At 42.2% G+C, this 21,381-nt stretch overlaps 2 protein-coding genes across 2 annotated transcripts in view; both read left to right on the top strand.

Annotated features, from left to right (window-relative positions):
- Positions 1-274: 274 nt before the first annotated feature.
- Positions 275-1,964, top strand: si:ch211-119o8.4 (galanin receptor type 1). The gene is made up of 3 exons (XM_034613829.1): positions 275-724; positions 1,563-1,809; positions 1,908-1,964. The coding sequence occupies exons 1-3, from the start codon at positions 318-320 to the stop codon at positions 1,962-1,964; spliced, it is 711 nt and encodes a 236-aa protein (XP_034469720.1). The 5' UTR covers positions 275-317.
- Positions 1,965-6,958: 4,994 nt separating this feature from the next.
- rem2 (RAS (RAD and GEM)-like GTP binding 2) overlaps positions 6,959-21,381 on the top strand; it is a 28,354-nt gene continuing 13,931 nt past the window's right edge. The window contains exons 1-3 of the mRNA XM_034614862.1: positions 6,959-7,623; positions 10,259-10,595; positions 13,841-13,914. Of these exons, the coding sequence (XP_034470753.1) occupies positions 7,612-7,623; positions 10,259-10,595; positions 13,841-13,914 (423 nt within the window). The 5' untranslated portion in view covers positions 6,959-7,611. The remainder of the gene's footprint in view (positions 7,624-10,258; positions 10,596-13,840; positions 13,915-21,381) is intronic.

Raw genomic sequence — 21,381 nt, 5'->3', positions numbered from 1 at the left:
TTAAATATCCTTTTCTCTATTATGCATTCGGTTTCCCATCATCGTTCCTGTCTCATCTCGTTTGTAATTTCCCACATTCTTTCTTAAATGATCTCCTCTTACCCCCTACATGACCTCCTGCGCATTTATTTCCCTTATCTAGCCTTTCCCTCTTCATCCACAATCCTATTTGGTGGAATTACTCCAATTTTTTTTTTTAAATCCTTGTGCATTATATCCTCCCCCCGTTTCTTGTATTATCTCAACTGTCCTCAATTTCTAAATCTGTCTTTTACCCCTGTCTTTTATGTGCTAACTGCTAGAGCCTCATCTTTACCATGCCTGCCATTGTCAACCTCCTCTTCAACGTTGTCTCCACCAACACCACCATCTCCTTCACTGTGGTGCTTCCCATGGTCAGCCTGATCTCTCTCTTGGTGGGGGTCGGAGGTCACCTCTTGCTGTGGCTGGTGCTGGTGAGGAACCCACGCAGTCGCTCCAAGCCGAGCTCCGTCCTGCTCCTCAACCTCAGCCTGGCAGACCTGGGCGCCTTGCTAACCCTGCCCTGTGTGCTCCTGAGCGCCAGTTTCCAGAACTGGCAGCTGGGAGGCGGGACCTGCGTCCTTCTAGGGTTTATGACTTCGGTCACAGTGGGAGTGGAGAGCTTCAGCCTGGCAGCGTTGTCAGTGCTGCGGTATCGTATTGTTGCACCGCGGACGAGACCGCCTGCAAGTCTGACACAAGTGTGAGTATCATGGGGCGAGCAGAGGTGGGTTTGTGAAAGTCTGATGAAACACCAAAAGTAGTCACCTCACAAAAAATATCCGTTGACCCATGGCTGACAATAGTCCCCACAAATGCATTGTGTACTCCTTTTGAAGTATGTTCTGTAAAAAGATTTACGTCCTCAGCAAAAATTATTTGGTAAAGTTGAAAAAGTCTGAAAGACATATTTTCAGTTTTGGTCTTTTTTAATGAATTTGTCATCATAAAAAACTAATATAGCCCCAGCCTTGTACTTTAAAGCTGCTCTAATCAATATGTTGTATTAACAATTGATGGAGTGATTATCTATAATGGGAAAGTGTCACAGGTAACATGACCGGAACAGAAATCCTCCAACTCTGCAGTTTTCTGCAGCTTTTAAAGCATAGACTCATAGATATCAATCCCCTTAATATACCTGTTTAAGAAATCTCACAATGTTGCAGAAAGTGATAAAAAAAGTTTTGGATCCGCCCCCTGATCTGGATCCACACCAGAATTAAATGGGTCCCATACCGCACTTGGTAATCCATCCGGTTGTCCATTTTGTAAAGTTTCTAACTAACAGACTAACAATCTAACACTGAAGTAAACATAACCTTCTTGGTGGAGGTAACCGAAAAAAAACTAAATAGGTCTGATAAACGCATTGTACATAACCTGACAAGGACCAAAACATGAGCTGTGTCCCAAATCAGTGGTTGCATCCTTTGGGGTCTTTGATCTACTGAGACTTTGAAGGCTGAACTAAATGAATAGGTCTGAGGTGATCCTCCGGCACAATAAATAAACTTGTACTCTGTCTACCTCTCCCGTAGATTATGCACTGTGATAGCCATTTGGCTGGTCTCAGTAACCATGGCGTTACCCAAGGTGACCTACATCGACTTTAATGGCGGTTGCACGTGGTTAGCCGGTCAAGACGAGTGGCTGTTATTCCTGGTTCCTGCCTTCCTGGTTTATTATGTGGCCCCCCTCCTCTGTATCGCCATCAACTGCGGCCTCATCATCTCTCACCTCCACGGCTGCCGGGGGACCCTTGCCGCAGACCGCCGCAACAAGAAGGCTACAGCTCTGCTGATTGGTTCAACACTGGTTTTTGCCATTAGTTGGTTGCCATATTACGCGATTGAATTTGTCAATGTTATGTATTCTTACGTTAGCTCTGCGGCCTCTCCTACGGTTCCTTCAAATTTGTCTCCATCACATGGGCCGAATGAGGAGATGAGAGTTTCCTTGTTGTGGGAGGTGGCGTCCCTGGCGGCCATTTTGCTTGTGTGTCTGGCACCGTGCTGGAACCCACCGCTGTACTTCCTGTTGTCACGTCCAGCAGTACGTCAGCTGCGGATGCTACTGCCTTCCTTCTTTCATAAGCACTTGAGAAAAAAACCTGTACAGCCCTGGCGTATTGCTCCTGCCCCTCCCCCATGCCTGACACACCCTCAGCCTCCGGCACACTCTCTCACTCACCAAACTCTGACACACAGACTGACTCAGTAAAGTTAGTACACACTGAAGTGTTCAATAACGTTCCCCCTTGACAAACAACCTGCATCTCAAGAATTTATTTTTCATATATATGAATCACAACATGCTTTGTATACACATCCCATTGAACTCTTAGCCACCTCCTGTTTGCTTTTGTAACATTCAACTCAATTTTATTTGTATATCGCCAAATCAGAACATAGGCTACGTTATCTCAAGGCATTTTATATAGTAAGGCCAAGACCCGACAAAATTATAGAGAAACTCAACAGTTCCCACAATTAACAAACACATGGTGATTGTGGAGAGGAAAACTTCCTTTGAACTGGAAGAAACTTCCCACAGAACCAGACTCAAAGTGGGCGGCCATCTGCCTCGACTTGTTGGGGTGAGCGGAGAAAAATGGGGAAGAGAAGAGAGGTGGACGGAAAAGAGTGGAGGGGCAGGGGAGGAGAGAGAGACCAGGAAGCATTATATTTAAACTCTATCGGACTTGTTGTTAATGATAATGAAAATGAATAATTGATATTTATAGATACAATGATGTTATTAATGATAGCAGCACCAGGTAATAATAACCATAATAATAATAATAATAATAATAATTGTTATTATTATCATTATTGTTGTTGGATCTGGATCCTGCACCTCTGGAGTCAAAGAGAGAGAGAGAGAGAGAGCAACAGTGGTTGAGCTCTCAGACAGATGACAGTGTATAATAAACAGAATGCATCATGTGCCATAAAAACAAAAGGTTTATATTCCTCATCCGAATGCCAGGGTCACTAAGCAACTCCCTGTCCTGGCAGTGGGAAGCTTTCAGAGGAGGAGAACTGCAAAACTGGGAGGATTTTTACTGCCGAGCAAAGCAGTTTCTCTCTTCATATCAAAGTGCACATCCTCATTTACAAATCCAGGTCATTGAACTTAGACGTCTCCAGACCTCCCCCGTGGGACCTGAATCTGCAGTCTTAACAGCCTTTCTCAGGGACTGTTGGGTGCCTGCTGAGTCCACACTGACTAACATAACCCATCCAAGCAAACACAAACCTAAGTATGACATGAAGCATGTGCACAGAGTGCTGCCGGTGTTAAGAAACCTTCCCAGGACATCCTTACATTACATGAAGTCAATTAAAACAACAAATACAACCTTGTAACCCCATTACTCAGCCATGTGACACAGGAAATACACAATGTATCACGCTGGCTCACTGTAAAGCTCCTTGTAAATCTCTTGGCTGCAGCATTATCTAAATTCAATGTCATCTCAATAACCTTGTGAAAAGAGGCCTGTCTTGTCTTATGAGGAGCATCAATAAAAATGTACTTGTAACGTTCCGAGCTTGAATGTGGGAAAGCGCTTATTAAATTGTGATTTGACACAAAGAATCACACCAGAAGATGGCCGCATGGGGAAAATGACTTCTCAGCAAGTGGAGCCAATCTACATCCCAAGTAGTTTGATATCACAATGTAAAGGGCATGTCGTGTACTTGCAGTGGTCAGGAGCTTGGTTTGACAAATTGACTGAGGGCGTGTAATTGAGTTTTTGTTGTCAGGCTATTCCTACTGAGAGATGTAAAGCAGAGATTTAAATATATCGGGGCATTGGAATCACTTGCATATAATGGGTTTCTTTTGCTGCTGCATCAAAAATAATATTAACATATTAATCTGAAACACACACTGACATTTTAACCTGATATAAACACACCTACTTTACAATTATCTGCAGTGAAGTCAATTTTTTTCATAAAATGAATCTGAATTTGTTTCATTACTCTTCACATGTGTGGTTTATATGTTAGTTTGACTGATTTACTGGGGTGCTGTTGTTTTTTCATACATTTCATGTTGTCTTTTTAAATTAAGATCTTCAAATTATTAATCTAGAATATGTGAATATTTATGAATCCCAGTTTAAAGTAAACCCATGTTAAAGCCGGACGCATGCAAACTACTGTATTGACTAGAGGACACCAGCCAGGGAATTTCTTTAGATTATAAATTGTATTATTTTACTCCAACTCATTTATTTTTTTAATCTACAGATTTTATCCTTTTTAATTTCTATTACCTCTTGTTAAAATTGTTTTAAGCCTTGCTTTCTGATTTTATTTTCTTTAATGTGCCTGCACAGCACCTCGAATCTACCTCTGTATGAAATGTGCTTTATAAATATAACTGTATATATACGTATATGATGTCATGGGTCATTTTAAAATAATGTATTTTCAAACACAAACACCAAGGAAAGACAGAGATGTGTTAAATAATCTAAGTTAATTTGGACAGAAAAATCTATTTTTGTTGCTCGGCCTTGCATCTTCTTTTACAAAGACAGAGGGCAGTATCTTCTCTTTGTATCTATGTGGGTTTTAATGCAAGGATTTGATCTTAAAAAGAAATAAAGGGCATTTGGTAAATGGACAAATATTGATTACACTTTAGGAACAGTTGGCCAAAACATCTGTTCGCATAATCCATTTTCACACACACAAGTCATATTCACCCACCATGTCATATTTAATTACACTGGATGGGAAGAAGGTAATTCAAATCCAGCTGTGCCATTATCTGCTGTAGATCTGTGGATGGTTGGCATGTGATGACGATAAGTGCATAAAGTACTCTCGCACCTTGCATCTTATTGGCACCTAAGAAACCTTTGGTTTACCCCTTGACCGCCTGATCTCTCCCAGACTGCACCGCTCCACATTCTAATGACTGAATGCTTCCATTGGCAGGGAGAAGGCCTATTTGTGTCGATACCGTCTTGGTGGCTAATGACAGCGCTTATCTGTGTCATCTGTCTGTGCTGTGATCCTCTCACACAGTCAGAAGCAGCAGCGAGCGCTGATGTCCTGATGAGACTTAATTACGTCTACAGATCAGTGAAAGCTTAAAATTTAGGTCACGCTCAGCAGGCCCATTGAGAGGATCCTTCCCATTTCCATTCAGTGTGTTTAGTGCAGCCCTGCCGACGTGTCAGGAGGCCTGTTGTACTTCTGAAAAATACTCAGCGAAGAGCATCAGTGAGCAGAAAGGGCTGCAGTGTGAGAATGAGAGAAGATTAATATCTTAGGGCTTCAGGAGATGGGTATTACGATGGAAGAGACTTCATCATCCGGATCAGCGTTTTGGAGAGGTATTGATTTGAGTGTGACAGGCATTTACCACAATGGCCTTAAAAGGATGTCAGGACATTCACTGTCATTTAACAGTACTTAAATCCCACAGGGAGGATCTGTTTAAGGCAAAGAGCTATGAGCATCCAGGTTTTACTTTACACCAGTGTCAAAGTCCCCTTGATGGGCATTTTGGAGAGGAATGGTCTGAAATGAAAAAGAGAAATGAGACAAAAAGAATAACAGTTTGTACCAGGTAACAAAAAGCATTACAAATTTGATGTTTAATAAAGGCATCACCATCATCAACAGCCTGATCAACAACAAGGCCATCCATAAAAGCGTGTTTAGTGTTTCTTAAGATTTGATTGTGAGTTTAATTGTAAGAACTGTAGGAAAGGAATGGACTGAGATATCACGTGTCAAGCACCAAAATTGTCATACAGTTCCTTTTTGTTATTTTCCACACCTCAGAAAGATGAAGAGCCACAGAGTGGAGAGTTTATCCCCTGACAAGTCACTGGCTGTATAAAAAGATACACAACATGACGCCAAATCATCTTGATCGCCCCCTAGTGGCCGGCTGCAGTAAGGGTCATCAATCCCACCTTATTCGTGTTAATGAACTGAATATGGATCAAATTAAAAAGTCAAATTACATGTTAAAACTAGGGTTGGTAATCCTGGGAACTCTCTAAGTTTTTCTCAAAGATGGTTTCAGTCCTTTTAGCTAGCTCTTAGTCAAAGTGTTCATCAGTAAGTTTAGTAAGTTAGTTATTTGATGATGTATTAACAGGGTGAAATGATCATGATTGAAAGCTGACTGAATCCAGTGTGCGTGTGCATTGACGGGACCTTGATACCGAATCTCCGTCCCACGATCGCTACTGCACAGACTCTGGCTCCCATATCACCTGATATGGCGGCTCCCATATCAGAGATATTATAGCTTCGATTGTAGCCAAATGCCTTAAGATGTAAACACTTTCTCCCGAAAGGAGCGAAGGCTGGGACAGGCCCAGACCATGTGGAACAGAGTCTCTGGAGCTGCATTTCATCCATCATATTTTCCCTTAGTTTTAGAAAGGTGAGTATCTGATACGACTGAGTATCTTAAATTTGACGAAGCTGCGTCTGCAGTGTAGGGATGATTTATGAACTGTTTTAGTATTGCCTCCCACATATCCTCAGGAAAAGGTCTATTGAGGTCTTGTTTCCGAAGGGTTCTCCAGTTATCCTCAGGTTTACTGTTTATTAAAGAGTATATCGGAGCATATACGGGTCCTATGAAAGAAGTTCAACCGTAATGGTGGGGGGGCGTTAATTAGGAAAAGGAGCCTTTTCTTAGCAAGTCCCATCATTCCATCGTCGTTTAAAGCTTGAATACAGCAGATTCCTAAACTTCTTATTTGAGGTTGTACCAGGACAAAAAAAGCCTCTGAGCACGTGACACCTTCTCCATGAGGCTTCTCTCTGCCTCCCTCTGGCGGCCGCTTCACATCACAGCGACAATAACAGAACAAATGATTGTGTACCGTAAAACCCGATTGAAACACACCGGGAAAAAGCCCAGACCGGTGTTAGACAAAGGCACACATTTGAAGGAACCCGTGCGTCTGAGCCATTTGGGTTGCGCTGGAGGAGGGAGGCGGTGAGGGGCACTATTTCTCCCCCATGGTCCCTCTGCTCTCACTCAAGCACGCGCAACCAATAAAGAGAGAGAGAGAGAGAGACAGAGAGAGAGAGACTCAGGTATGAACTGGAGGTATGGAGGGGAGCGCAGTAACAGCTGGGGCAACCAAAGGACAGGAGGTGATGCGCTGTGCGGATGGCTCTCTCTCTCTCCTCCTCTTCTTACTCCTATAGCACGTCGCCTTCTTTTCCAAACTGGGACGCAGGTGTAATCCTCCTCATCCTCACTCCGCCCTGCCAACTAACACCTTTGTGAATTGTCCATGCGCCGCGCGTCCCCGTGCAACTGGCTCCCAGTCCCGAGCAGCGGCGGCAGCAGCAGCAGCAGCAGGAGCAGGAGGAGCAGGAGGAGGAGGCGGCTTTACGCGCAGGAGTGAGAGGAAGAATAACATGATCATGTCAGATGAAATGTGGTGCGTCTCTTTTGTGCGCCGTCTCTTGCCGCCGTGGTGAAGACGATGCCGGGTCTGCAGCCTGCACAGATGACCTGAGGCGGGCGGCGCAGGAGGTTGCAACTACAGCACTTGTTCCATAAAGAGAAGATATATTAATAACCATGGCTGACCAGGTAAGGCCACGCACCACACCTCGTGCGCTCCTCACAATAGACCAGACTACACACACACACACACACACACTCTCTCCCTCCATCTCTCTCTGACTCTCTTTCTCTCTCTCTCTGTCTGATGTGCAGCTCTGTTTTTATGCAGCTCACATTGGTTCCTCTCAGTCACACTTATTTTTTTAAGCTCAGAATTTGGGTGATTTCTTATCTTCCCTCTCAGGAGAGGATTTCTGAACACCATCAGGCCTTCAGGGACTCTCTGTGAGTCTGTACCACTCTGTAGAGACTTTATAGTAAACTTCACTTGCTCACATTTTTTAGGCGCCAGCTATATTTTCAGCCCTGTGATTATAGCTGTGATGTGTTTGCAGTAAATCCTTAGTCTGGGTTACAGGTATTAAATCCATAGCTCCAGGCTATCTTTGCTCCCTCTATAGTGTGGACATGTTATTCATCATAAATGATTTCATATACCTACATTACAATCATCTAAATTGAAGTTTAAAGAACAGTGAGCGTGGTCAGGAACGATCACAAGTTTACTAGATACTCTGTGGCTGCAGCAGGTTCACAGCAGCAGCAGCAGTGAGTGTAATTTGGCTGCAGAGACACTGCCTGTAGTATTAATTTTGTATTGTACACTGTTGTTTGCCCCAGTTTTCTCGACAGCCTGGCGAGAGAAGGAGATTAACCCCTGACACACTGGCTCACAGTCTCCTGTTTCTGCATGTATGGCTCCCCTGAGCGCCACTGACAATAAAGGCCATGCTTAATTGATTAGCTCGTTCAATTAACTTAATTGAGCTACCTCGTGTGTGTGTGTGTGTGTGTGGGAGCGTGTGTGTTTTTGTTTGTGTGCGAGAGAGAGAGAGAGAGAGAGAGAGAGAGAGAGATAGAGAGATAGAGAGCAAAAGAGAGAGACAGACCAAGTAGCAAGCCAACTGTGTCACAAGAAGCCACACCTTAAACATATGCTGCAACACTACTACTATACTATACTATACTATACTGCTTTACAATACTATATATTACATTACAATATACTGTCCAATATTCTATATTGTACAATACATTTCTACTATACTATAACGTACTGTACTATTATACTATATATACTACATTTTATCATATTCCCATATACAACAATATATTACCAATTAGTAAACGTTTACTTTAATACACTACACTGTACCAACGTGAATTACACAATACATCACAGAACACAATACCACACTACACTGTACCGTACCATAATCTAAAGTACTATATCATGAGATACACTGCTTTATTCATTTACTATACTGTACTAAGCTGCATGTTTTTTTAGTATTCAACGGAACCAATACAGAATTGATCATCTCATTATACAATATCAAATGGGAAAAACACAACAAACTCATGAGAGATCTAAGCTGCTTGAGACAAAGTCCCCAGTTTCTTGGGTACACCTGTACAATCTCACAATCCAATACAATCCTTTACACAGCCCTGCAGTTGTTCCTAACCTTCTGAAAACACTCAGGTGTTGTAGTTGACATTGTTTTAGAGAGGTCCTGATTCAGCTCATTGCAATTTGTGTGACTTTACACTGTTGTGTTGATTTCTAATACATCCCTGATATTGTGTCAATCCCCTTTAATTAAGTGCCCGATGCTTTTGCAGGCAGATGCTGTGCCACAGTTGCCCAGGGGTGTCACTGGAGCTAGATTAATTGCTGTATTAATATTGATGAGGGTCGTCAATGGTTGACCTGCTGCGGCTGCAGACACACACACAGTTATGCACACGCACGCACACAGTTAGTCACACGCACTTTTTCCGCAGCCACGTTATTGCTCTGGAGAACACCACTAACAGCTTTCTCAGTTTTAAATAACCAGGGATGGAGATCAAGACTTTATGTTTTTGACCTATTTTTGATATGTTCATGCTGCGCTCATGCTGCACCCAATACAGCCACCTAACCGCACTTCTGCTCTTATTACACACTGCTGCGGCTTCTTCCTCTGTCCCTCCCTCTTTCTCTATCAACATACCTCCTCCTCTCTTTTTCTAACCCTAACCCTAACCCTGCTGTGTGTTGGGAGTCTTTTATCCCCTGCCATCCTTTCAGCAGCGCTCCTCCCGCCATGTCTCCCTCATCAATTCACCCCTCAACGCCATCTCCACTCGTCCTCTTGTAGGTTTCCCTTTGAAACACTGCATCTTCATCAGCATCTTTCTCTTACACTGCCACTCGTCCATCTCACCTTCATTATTTTCACCTCCCTCCTCTTTCACACACAGAGAACCCCCCCCACCCTCGACCCACTCAGACACACACACAGACAGACAGACAGACAGACAGACAGACAGACAGACAGACATACAGACAGACAGACAGACAGACAGACAGACAGACACACACACACACACACACACACACACACACACACACACACACACACACACACAAACCACTTCCACTGCCACCCCATCATCCAGTGTTAACGTTTACAAGAATAGACAGTGTTACAGGTAGATCCACAGCCGGTTTATTTCAAGGTACTCCAGGTAACAAAACCCAATATCTGGCTGCGCAGTGGCTCATTACTATATTTACACATAGGCCTTTTTTATTGTGTTCATTTCATTCTAGTACAGTATGTTTCTCACCACGGCGCCCCCCCTGCGGCGAGGAAGCACACCCCTGCCTGTCAAACACCAGCTGCGGAGGGAAGAAGCTGTGTCCGAGGACTGCGATTGGATCCCGGGCTTGGAGCATCCTGCCACGTTGCCCATCAGTGACACAGCGGTGGCTCGGGATCAGTCCTCCAGCCAATCGGCAGCTGCACAGTCAACTTATCACAGCCACGGCGGAGCTTTGAGAATAGTACTGCTGGGACAGAATGGCGTGGGCAAGTCGTCACTGGCCTTATCTCTGGCCGGGCAGTCCGACAGATCCCTCTCTATAGACTCTGAGACACAAGCATGCGGTAATAGCCTACACAGGGATGTGTGGTGTGTGTCTTTGTGTGCATGTGCATCTATGGCAGGACTGAGAACCTTTTGAAATCAATCTCAAGGTCTAGATAAGCTTTGTTCAGACGTCTTTGTTGTGATCAATGCTGTATTTATCTCGACTCATTCAGCCTTCACACAGTCCAGCCAAGTAGGGGAGAACGGGGTAAGATGAGCCTCTTTTTACATTTGATGATTTTACTGCAAAAACAGAAGTTACTATTTATTCCTCGGGTGTTGTGTACCCATGGAAATTAAACCAAGTTATCTAATTATAATGGTTTCAGAACAATGACCGATCAAAGAAAGTTGGTCCTTTGGCAAATCTTACCCCAAGGTGGGGGTATTATGATCACAGTGATGGGGTAAATTGAGCCCTCTATAGGTAAATGGTGCCACCATTAAAAACGTATACACAAAATCCATGTCATCAATTTAACGAAAGGAAAAACTTATACTTAAAATAAAAACACATATTTGTTTATTGTTGTTCAACATGTTACTTAAACATTTTAGAGAAGGATTAAACTGATCTTTGTCCTCCACTTTGCTAGCTACAGAAATAAAGTACTTGTACTTTTGTATACGTACAGCATGTTTGTGGTACTTAAACTTAATATTAGTCAGCAAGGTATTTATTACATTAACATTGTAAAACTTGGAACAGTGATCAAACACTTACATGAACTTGTAACAGTGACACAGAGAGAGTTAGTGTTCGTGTGTGTGTGTGTGTGTGTGTGTGTGTGTGTGTGTGTGTGTGTGTGTGTGTGTGTGTGTGTGTGTGTGTGTGCAGTGAACAATTACTGACCATTGGCTCAATTTACCCCCAGATCACTGGCTCGTTTTACCCCACAACCACCATTTTGACAGAACCGTTTCACATTGTAGCTCAGATCAACAGTTACGTTACGTTTATGACCTTGTTCTGTAGCTTACATTGACTTAAATTTACATGTAATAATGTCAAAAACATATCTATTTAAATGAAGATACAAGATTGAAACCTTTAGTAACATTTTGCTCTGGTTTGCTTACCACTCTCCATGTGCTTGAGTCAAATATGGAATGAGTAATGTCGACTATACTTCCTTAATTTGTGGTCACATGATTATTTTTTTTATGGTTATCTAGATACAGGGGGTGGCTCATCTTACCCACTGGCTCGTCTTACCCTGTTCTCCCCTACAGCTTTAGACAGCTCAGATTTTCCCTTTAACTGTATTTCAAGGGAACAATTTAACCCTTTGGGAAACACACTTATTTGTTTTCTTGCCCAACGTTAGATAATAATAGTGACGTATGTTAGTTATGTAGCTGGCGCTAGCAACTAGTTAGCTGGAAACAGGAGGAAACAAAAATTGTATTCACTCATTATCTACTCACCACTGTGCCGATGGAGGGGTGGGTGAAAATTGTTTGTTTTTCATTGTTAGCAAAAACAGTTAATAAATACGCATTACTAACACAATAGTAACACGTCCACAGACAGTAATTGGACAGTACTATGTGTACAACACGTTTAATGACAGTTAGTGCGAAGTCAAAATTCCGACTTTAGGGGTCGTTCCAGTTGCAACATCCGACTCGGGGGCCGGAAATTCCGAGCTCCAAGGTTTAATGGAACGCGGCATTATTTCCCCAGTTTCTAGGTATGTTTGAGTTAGCTAACTAGCTGATAGCTTGCATCTTTGATCTGAGCCATGCTACTTGTATCTCCAGTTTCTAGGTATGCTAAACGAACTTACTTCCTAGACAGATATGTTAGTAGTCAGCAAGAAAGCCAATGAATATTCTCTTCATTGTGTAAATAGCTGTTGAATCAGCCTTGATCCACTTTGCCTCCCCTCCGGCCCGTCAGTCAGTAGGCCTGTCGCACTGTTTACTGCAACACCAGCGATAATCAGCTCTGGTCCTCAGTCGATCAATTTGTTAGTGTCACCAGGTCCTGGAGAAGCTCACATGCCTCTGACTCACACCCATAGCTCACACCATACAGTATTCATTAGCGTAGATGAACTACGCTTGGATTCATGCATCATAAATGGGCAGGAAAAGCACTTTCATCCAAGTAGCTTGTACATGTTTCCCTGATAGGGAATCATATTATGCATGGGAACTTTAGAAGAGTGCTAAATTATTCTATGAGCTACACATCGAAATCACAAAGAAACATTCATCTGTTTAACTAACCCTGTTTGATACATTCGAATAGAAGCTCCAGCCTCAGATCAACCTCCTGACTGGAATGACTCTAATCAATACATGTCTTCACCAAGTAATTACCAGTAACAGACAGTCGAGGATTAACAACAGGAGCTTTGGCGTGCTGGTACCTTAAAATAGACCCGACAAACAGTAAACACAGTGGGTCTTTTTCAAGCCAAATTATCTTTTTCTTCCGTACTTTTTATTTAATAATTTCACGTAAAATCGGACTAATAGTCTAACAATATATAATCTTATTCCTCTGAACTCCATTGTTGCCCAGAAACTATGAGTCTTTGAGCTTTGACTGGGATACAGTGTGCAAGCTTCATTTAGCATGAGCGTGGACACTGTAGATTATACTGAATAACTACCACATGCACTATCCTGCTACCATTAAAACTCGGTATAGCACTACTGTATATATATATCACTTTCCGTTAGAAATTGTCCCCAACAAATGCAGTATGTAATCCATCTTGTGTTCCAAATGTTAAAGACTAGAGTGCTCAGGGGTTTTAGGAATTTACAGTACATAGCATTTTTACTGAGCAATGTTGAAAATATTATTTGTACTCAATCTTTAAAGATGAACATTTTCAGTAAGAACAAATGGGTTTGGAGCTAAGAGCTCTAAAGTAGGCAGGGAGGCAGGGCCGGATAAAATAGACTGAAATATTGTTGGTTTGGGTTATTTTACAAGAGCTAAGTTGGAAAGAAACATGTGGAATATTGCCTCGACATTAGAGCATAAAAATGTCCCTCTTTAAACCCATTTTAAACAACTCCAGAAACTGATTTTTTTCCGGAGTAGGTCAAGGACAATTTTTAAGAACTAGAATAACTTGAGATGACATTTTTACTGTGGCACTATTATAATAAATGTACACTGTCACATTTTGTATTGCATATATTTTTGCGACAACACTGGTATATACGCCCTACAGTGTGTTGTGGTGTTTTTTTATGCTTTGTGTGTGCTGATGTGTGTGACGTGGGTGTTTGTTTGCAGGTGAGGGCTACGAGTGCTCGGTGACGGTCGACGACGAGGACAGCAAAGTCATAATTTTCGACAACTGGAAACAGGTGAGTTACTCGTCTGCTTCTCGCTTTGTTCATTGGGGCTTGTTTGTATCATAGAGCTTCGACTCGTCCTCAATCTTTTCCTGCTCCTGAGACATCTGTTCCTCATAAGCCTTCTTTGACGTCTTCAGATTTTGACATTGTGGGCCTGTGCTTTAGGTGAAAAAAAGCCATTTGTTTGATTTCCGTGATGGGCAAATGATTTGTGTGCACTGAAGGCAGAGATAGTGTGTTCATACTTTTGCTTACACATGTGTGTGTTGGCTGCACCGTACAGGGAATCCTGCGGGAGCAGCTATGCTGACTGCTATTGAGCTTTTCTGACGCTCTTTTTCTGAAAAGTGGAAATCCCACTTGTTAACCTTCGATTCAAATATACAAAGAACATTTTGGTGAGGGCCAAAATAGTTTCAGTGATGCATCATCAACCTTTTGAGCTGAACAGTGTGATGGAGTTAATACAACTGGGTTTTTGAGCAGGAAAGCAGCACAGAGCTACAACAGCTTGTCAAAAAGCTCCTTGTGACACTGATGACATTATGTGAAATGAAAAAGTAAGCAGTCATGAATGCCTGTTAATGATGAAATGTTAGAGCACTCTAATTAGTGTTTAGGGTGGATTATCCCTGATGCATCCTTTACCAGATGTCCACTCGGGCCTCAGGGGCTCCCGCCTTTAGGTTAAATTATTCACACGCTGCTACATTTCGCTCTGGGGAAGTCCACTGGAAGCTAGCTCGTGTCCTCACGTTCCCTGTTATCACGTTGTTATAGCGTTATCCTCTGTTTCTCACCCCCAATTTCCGGTGCCCTCTCCGCCTGCAGCTGTCATCATCTCCACATCTCCCCGTCCATTCACACTCTTGTTTCATTTTTTTGTGACACTTGCTCGCCTCTCTCCAGTGGCCCTTTTCCTGCCATGGTCAAGTCTCACCAAGAGTTAATTACATTTGTTATTCTGTGCGTGTTAATACGAGGCAGGCCCTTCAGACTGAAGCAACAGAAGCCGGACAGCGGGAGGCTTGGAATAACTCCAGGGCCGTCAGCAGTGGGGGAAGGCAGAGAGAACTGGACAGCATCCCAAAATCATCTGCTAATTCGTGCTCATGTTTTTTGTGCTTTTTTTTTGGGAAGTGCCCGCAGATAGAAAACATGTACACACACACACACACACACACACACACACACACACACACACACACACACACACACACACACACACACACACACAAACACATACATACATTGTGAGCACACAGTCACTCCCTCACACAGTCAGACAGATGTTGTCCAGCTGCCTATCACACATCTCATGGACCTCAACTAGCACAGCATTAACCGCCAGCACCCCCAGTCCCTGGAGGCAGAGCTTCTGGCCTTGTAGCGAGCTGCAAGGGTTCTCCGTGGGGCATCCAAACCTACACCCAAGTTACCATAGCAACACACACAGACACACACACACACAGACACACACACATACACACTCGTGTATGCACAACCAGGGCTTAATCACTCACTCACGCATAACATCATGCTACAACAGTCAGCATCCAAAGCTGATGGCTGTGGGGCTTCGTCCGTTCTCGGACTGGCCCCATTGTTCCCTTGCGATATAAACTGCCAAAAATTTTTTGGTCTTGCTGATTGACTCGTGGAAGTCGAGATGAAGCTGTCATTTTCCCAACTGCAGTGCAAAGAGTGGTGCACAACAAACCCCAGGTTGCACATATTGCCAGTGCCGAGACACATATAGACAATGCTGGCAGATGTGTGTGTGTGTGCGTGTGTCTTCATGTAGCACTGATAGTCAAATGTGTAAAACACATGCACACAGGGTTGAGAGTCTGCTATGCCAGATGCTGGGACGTTGTGAGCGTTGTTGACGTCACTGGGGTTGGATGGTTTAAATAAGTCATCCTTGTGCTTAAAATAGAAACACTGGCAAATTTGACCCAGCAGGACCGTGCCCTTCTTTGCTTTTAGCCCGACATTGGTTGTGTAATTAAATGTATCTCTCAAACATTTAATAAATTGGGTTCTGCATGTAGGGGACCAAGTCGGAGATTGAGGTCACTGACGACTCGAGGGACCTTCAGACCCTTCTCTCTAACGTGTGTGACTGTGTGTGTCTGTCTTAGTGACTGTACGTTGGCGCATTTCTGAATTTATACCTTTCCTGAGTCAGTCTAAGAGTTTCCATTATTATTTGATAGCCTGAAATTTAAATATTTATTAAAAACAACCAAGAGGTGCAGCCTGAGGCCTGGAGAAATGTAGGCCAATGACTTATATGTGTGTTACTATCAGTGCGCAGCGAGAAAAGCTGCCGCGGAGGAATGGATCATTTGTTTTGCTAAAGCGAATTAGGGAGAAGGTCCAGGATGTAATTTGGAAGGAGATAATTACTGCTTGACCACATTCTTTCACTCGATTAGGAAGAAAGAAACATCGTTCCACCATCCAGTTCTCGGAACAGAGACTGAATTTGGCCTTGTGTCCTGGGAGTTTCTTCCCTGGACTATTTTCTCTTTCATCCTTCGCTGTTCTGCTTCCTTCTAAGAGTTGTTCTGCTCCATTTACAGTTTCTCATTTCTTGCCCTAATCCATGTGCTTACATGTTATACTTTAACCGTTTTGTTTGTTTTAGTCTCTGCAGGGATTCATTTCTCATTTTTCTTTATTGTGTAAAAACATGTGCATTGTATTTGAGGGATACCTACCAGGGAACTGCCAGAATACTATCACAGTTGTCTAGATCAAGTGTATTGTAGATAGAACCTTTGAACTCTTTAATTTTCTTTAAAAAGCTACATTGTTATTCTTACTTGAGAAAGCATATAATATATTTTGGTCAAAAAATTTCAGCAATATGATTTAAATTTGGAATCTACAATACTGGGTTGTCTTAATAGATTTGAACTTGCAATATATTTTCCTCTGCCTCGGAGGTTATTTTTTCACCCCTGTCCATTTATTTTGGTTGGTTTATTCTTTAATTGTAAGCAAAATTTCTCAAAAAACACGACAGATTTCCACGGACCTTGTTGGAAGGATGTGGTATGCCTCAGGGAAGAACACATCACATACAGGAGATTCTGCTGTCCTAGTGCTCCTAGACCTGACGGCCGCTTTCGACATGGTCGATCACGCAATCCTAATATCACGCCTGGAAAACTTTGTAGTGATTAAAGGTACAGCACTCAGGTGGTTTGAGTCTTACTTAACAGATAGGAGTTTCTCTGTCCACCTGGGTGACTACTCCTCTGGGAAGGCCCCACTTACATGTGGGGTACCTCAAGGATCCTTTCTAGGCCCTGTCCTTTTCTCTTAAATTTTTGAAAAATATAATGTCTCCTTCCACTGCTTTGCAGATGACATTCAAATATACTTGCCCCTGAACCATAAAACTAAGACATCACTGCAGCCCCTGCTTGACTGCTTAAATGACATAAAATCATGGATGGATTCAAACTACCTCAAATTAAACAACAATACGACTGAGGTTATCATATTTGGACAATCAGAACTGCAAGATGTCGACAATCTTGGGCCTTTGGCTCCTAATACTCACTCCACTGTAAAGAGTCTTGGTGTTCTTTTAATTTTGAAATGCAAATTTCCTCAGTAGTCAGAGGTAGCTTTTTTCAACTAAGACAAATAGCTAAGGTAGAGGCCTACCTCCCACAAAAAGACCTAGAGAGAGTTATCCATGCGTTCATAACCTCCCGTCTTGATTATGGCAATTCCCTGTATGTAGGCTTAGACCAATCCTCCATTAAACGCCTGCAGCTAGTCCAAAATGCTGCTGCTCGCCTGCTGACTAGGAAAAAAAAAGAGAGACCATATCACACCCATGTTGCGCCTCCTACTCTGGCTTCCTGTTTGTCACAGGATCGTTTTTAAAATCTTACTTTTAACTTTTAAATCTCTTAACGGACTGGCACCGTCTTACTTAGGATTCTTTTAAACTTTCTTTAACATTTAACATTGCGAGATAGGATGTTTTTCGACTTTTTCTATGATTTCTCTTAAATGAATAGATCTTGATGAAAAAATAGACATATTAAGGGGACTGATATTTATGAATGTGTGCAATTTGGTGCAGCTTGATTGAACTTAATGTGACTGTTGGGCCTTGTTGAGGGTTTATGCTCTACTGAGTGTCATTCTAGTTCATAAAGTTTTTCTAATTAAAATGTTTTTGTACTATCTGCTTTCTCTAGCCCACATGTTTACTAGTGCTTAGTGTTTAGAGCATTTAAACAAAACCTGGACATTTATTTTCAAGATTTGTAATATAACGAAAAAGCAAAGAAAAAGGATCTGGTATGACAGACATGTAAATGATTTAAAACATATCACGTCTGTATTGGCTTGTGAGAGATGGACATACAGTTTGTTGTGCGAGTTGAATTCAACAGAGTCAAAGCACTAAACAAAAATAAATGTCAGTATATAAGCTAGTCATCTATAGCATGATAGTTAATGGTAATGGTATCTCTAAGCTTAAAAGTGTAATTCACATTGTTTCACAAAACTGTTTGTGCAACATTTCATAATTTATTCATATTGTATTTATTCACTTCATTTATTCATAACCTCAACCATAAAGCAGCAGGGCAAAGGGTGAGAGGCAAAAGCTGATTGGGTCTTCTGTTCACATGCCAAGCACTGATTTGCAGCTGGAATGAAATATTATTACTTTTTTTTTTAAATTATAAGGCCATTAATGTATGACCGAAAAATACTGTGATTCAACACACCTTTCCCCCCAAATTTGTTAAGACAATATTGCCATGTGAATAACTAATTTTGGACAAAAGACAGTTAGAACCTTTTTATTCTAAGATCACATGATGTTTGGTATTTAACCAATAATGCAACATTTTATTGTGTCCTAGAGGGAAATCCTTTTTTATCCTCGCTGCACAACGCAGGTCAGAGGTCAACTGCACACAACAGCTTTCCTGATACCGGTAAGGATTCAGGGATTTGCTAATGGACACTTCAGCAGGGAGGAGGCTCTACATGCTGTCATAATAAAGCTTGAATCTGGGTCATGCAGGGACACTTACTCCACTACCCTTCTGTGTGTGTGTGTGTGTGTGCGTGTGTGATGTCAGCTGAATTCGGGAATGATGTGGTCATCGGTGGCCGTTGCTCACGCAGGCTTGTGTGTGCTCTGTGTGTGCTTTGTGTGTGTGTGCAGTCCAGATGGACTCGGTAGTACATTTCCTAAGGGAATCATTGTCTCTGTGCAGTATAAAGTTAGGTCAGAGCAAAACCACTAACTCAGCACTCTGTCCGCACTAAGCTTTGTCATCCAATTATCAGATTTTGACTTAGAGCAAGTGGTTTTCTACTGTCTTTCTTCTGATCCTTGCTTCCCTTACTTCCTTTTCACTGCCATTCCCTCTTTCATTTTGCTCTGACAGGCACAAACCAAAGAGGCAGATTGCTTGTGTTTGCTTTTGATAAAGCCAAATGGTAGCATGAGTGTAACATGTATTTATCAGTGTGCGCACTCTGTGCATGTTTGTGCAAGCAGGTGTGTGACCTTTTTTTTCCATGTAAAGGCTGTAAGCTGCTTTACTCATGTATCTTACTCTGAAAAGCAAATGAGTTTGGAGCCAATAGATTGCAATAGTTCAGGATCTGTGTTCCAGGCAGGGGGGGAGCATTTTGTATAATGAGAAATACACTAACACACACACACACACACACACGTGCGTGCTCATGCACACTCTAAGAAAAAGATCTGTATGCTGTGTTTTCTGCCTTTGTTCCCAACTGGGGGTAATAACAGTTTGAGTGCTCGTGCAGGCGCAGCAAGTTATGCAAATTATATCTGATAAGTGATTCATTGTCCTCATATTTAATGGTAGCTGGTGTAGTTTGTTGGTGTTTGGGTGTATTTTTGAGAGCATGTTAATGCATGTGTGTGTGCATGCTGTGTGTTGTTTCTCTGCATATTAAAAAGCTTACGAAAACTCAAGTTCATTCCAGTTCAGCAGGATATTAAAGGCAGTTTTTCAACCACAGCTCCACGAGCTTTGAGCTACAGCCCCTGGATCTAAGGTCTGCACATACCATGAATGTCCTTTTCAAAAGAAAAGTCATTTCAAGTCATGTATCCATACCATGCTTTCCATCATGTTTGATTGGATGTGTGTTTTTCTTATCTACATTTGCGCCTGGTGAAAGGAAAAAGCCTGGCATGTGATCCTCTCTAGCTGATCGAGCATGATAGGACTGTATTGTGAGCTTTCTATTTTTGAAGATGACATTTATCATGGTGGATGAGGGCCTGAATGATTGCCCTAAACTCAGTTCATATAGAGTTAGAAGCTGAAGCAGAGAACCAATATGTCTAAAGGTTTTCTGTCAGACCAATATATTCCATTACAGATATATCCATATGGGCGTACATTTCAGCCTTTAAACAGAAATTGTAGTACAGAAGTGATGAGGATGTTTTTGAAAATGTGTTAGATTTAAAATCCTGTACAGTGTTTTTAATGGTCAAAGGACAAATACTTATTAATGTTATGTTTATGGCCTCAAATTCAATTTCAGCCCAAGTGTTTCAGTGAAACTGAAGCTATCAGTAAGATAGATAGTTGTAAACAGTTATAGATGATGGGCAACAACATGAGCCTTTTGCCAGAATATAGCCCAAAGCAACGATCCTCCAACAACAAAAACATCTATTATTCATTCAATGTTTTAATATAGAGCCAGCAATGCAAGGTTTTGCATAACAATCTGATGCTGTTATTATTAGGTTACTGATTACTGACTATTTAATATTAGATTAAGATTAATCTGTAAAATATATAAACCAAAGGATGGAAAACACCTCCACACCAATTATGCTAGACATATTCACAGAATGTATGTCCACATACTTTTGGCCATGTAGCTTTGCAAGAAGTGTACAGATGTTGATCAAAGGAAACTTTACAGATCACTGACATTACAGAGAAAATGGTCTGTTTAGCCAGATGAATTATTTGTCATTGAGATAATTTAATGAATATTTTCCTGAATGCTCATTGATCTGAGTGCTTCTGTGTGAGCCAGGCTTTTGTGTTTGTGTGTCAGTTGCTGTGTGTCAGTTCCTGTGTGTGTGTGTGTGTGTGTGTAGGTATTGACAGATGGCTCCTCTCTGTGAGACAGAGAGGAGCTGCTTAATCAAGAGGGAGAGAGTTGGCAGTGTCCAGAGTTGTTCTGCCTTGGTTCGATTTACTTGGTCACAGTTTTCTTCCTGGACCATTCCATCAACCTCCTAATCGATGTCCACTCGGTGTTGTTACTCCTTTGCTCACAAAGATTAGCTTCTCCCTCACTTTATCTCCCTGTGCCTTGTAGTTTCCATTCTCCGTCCTCCTCCCTCAGTCAGACTGTGACAGGTGGCGGAGCCACCTTCCATGCCATTGGCTTGCTCATCTCCGTTTTTCTCCTCTCCCT

This window comes from Hippoglossus hippoglossus, chromosome 17 (assembly GCF_009819705.1).
Source record: "Hippoglossus hippoglossus isolate fHipHip1 chromosome 17, fHipHip1.pri, whole genome shotgun sequence".
In the NCBI taxonomy this organism is placed as follows: Eukaryota; Metazoa; Chordata; class Actinopteri; order Pleuronectiformes; family Pleuronectidae; genus Hippoglossus; species Hippoglossus hippoglossus.
This window is presented reverse-complemented; position numbering and strand designations above follow the sequence as displayed.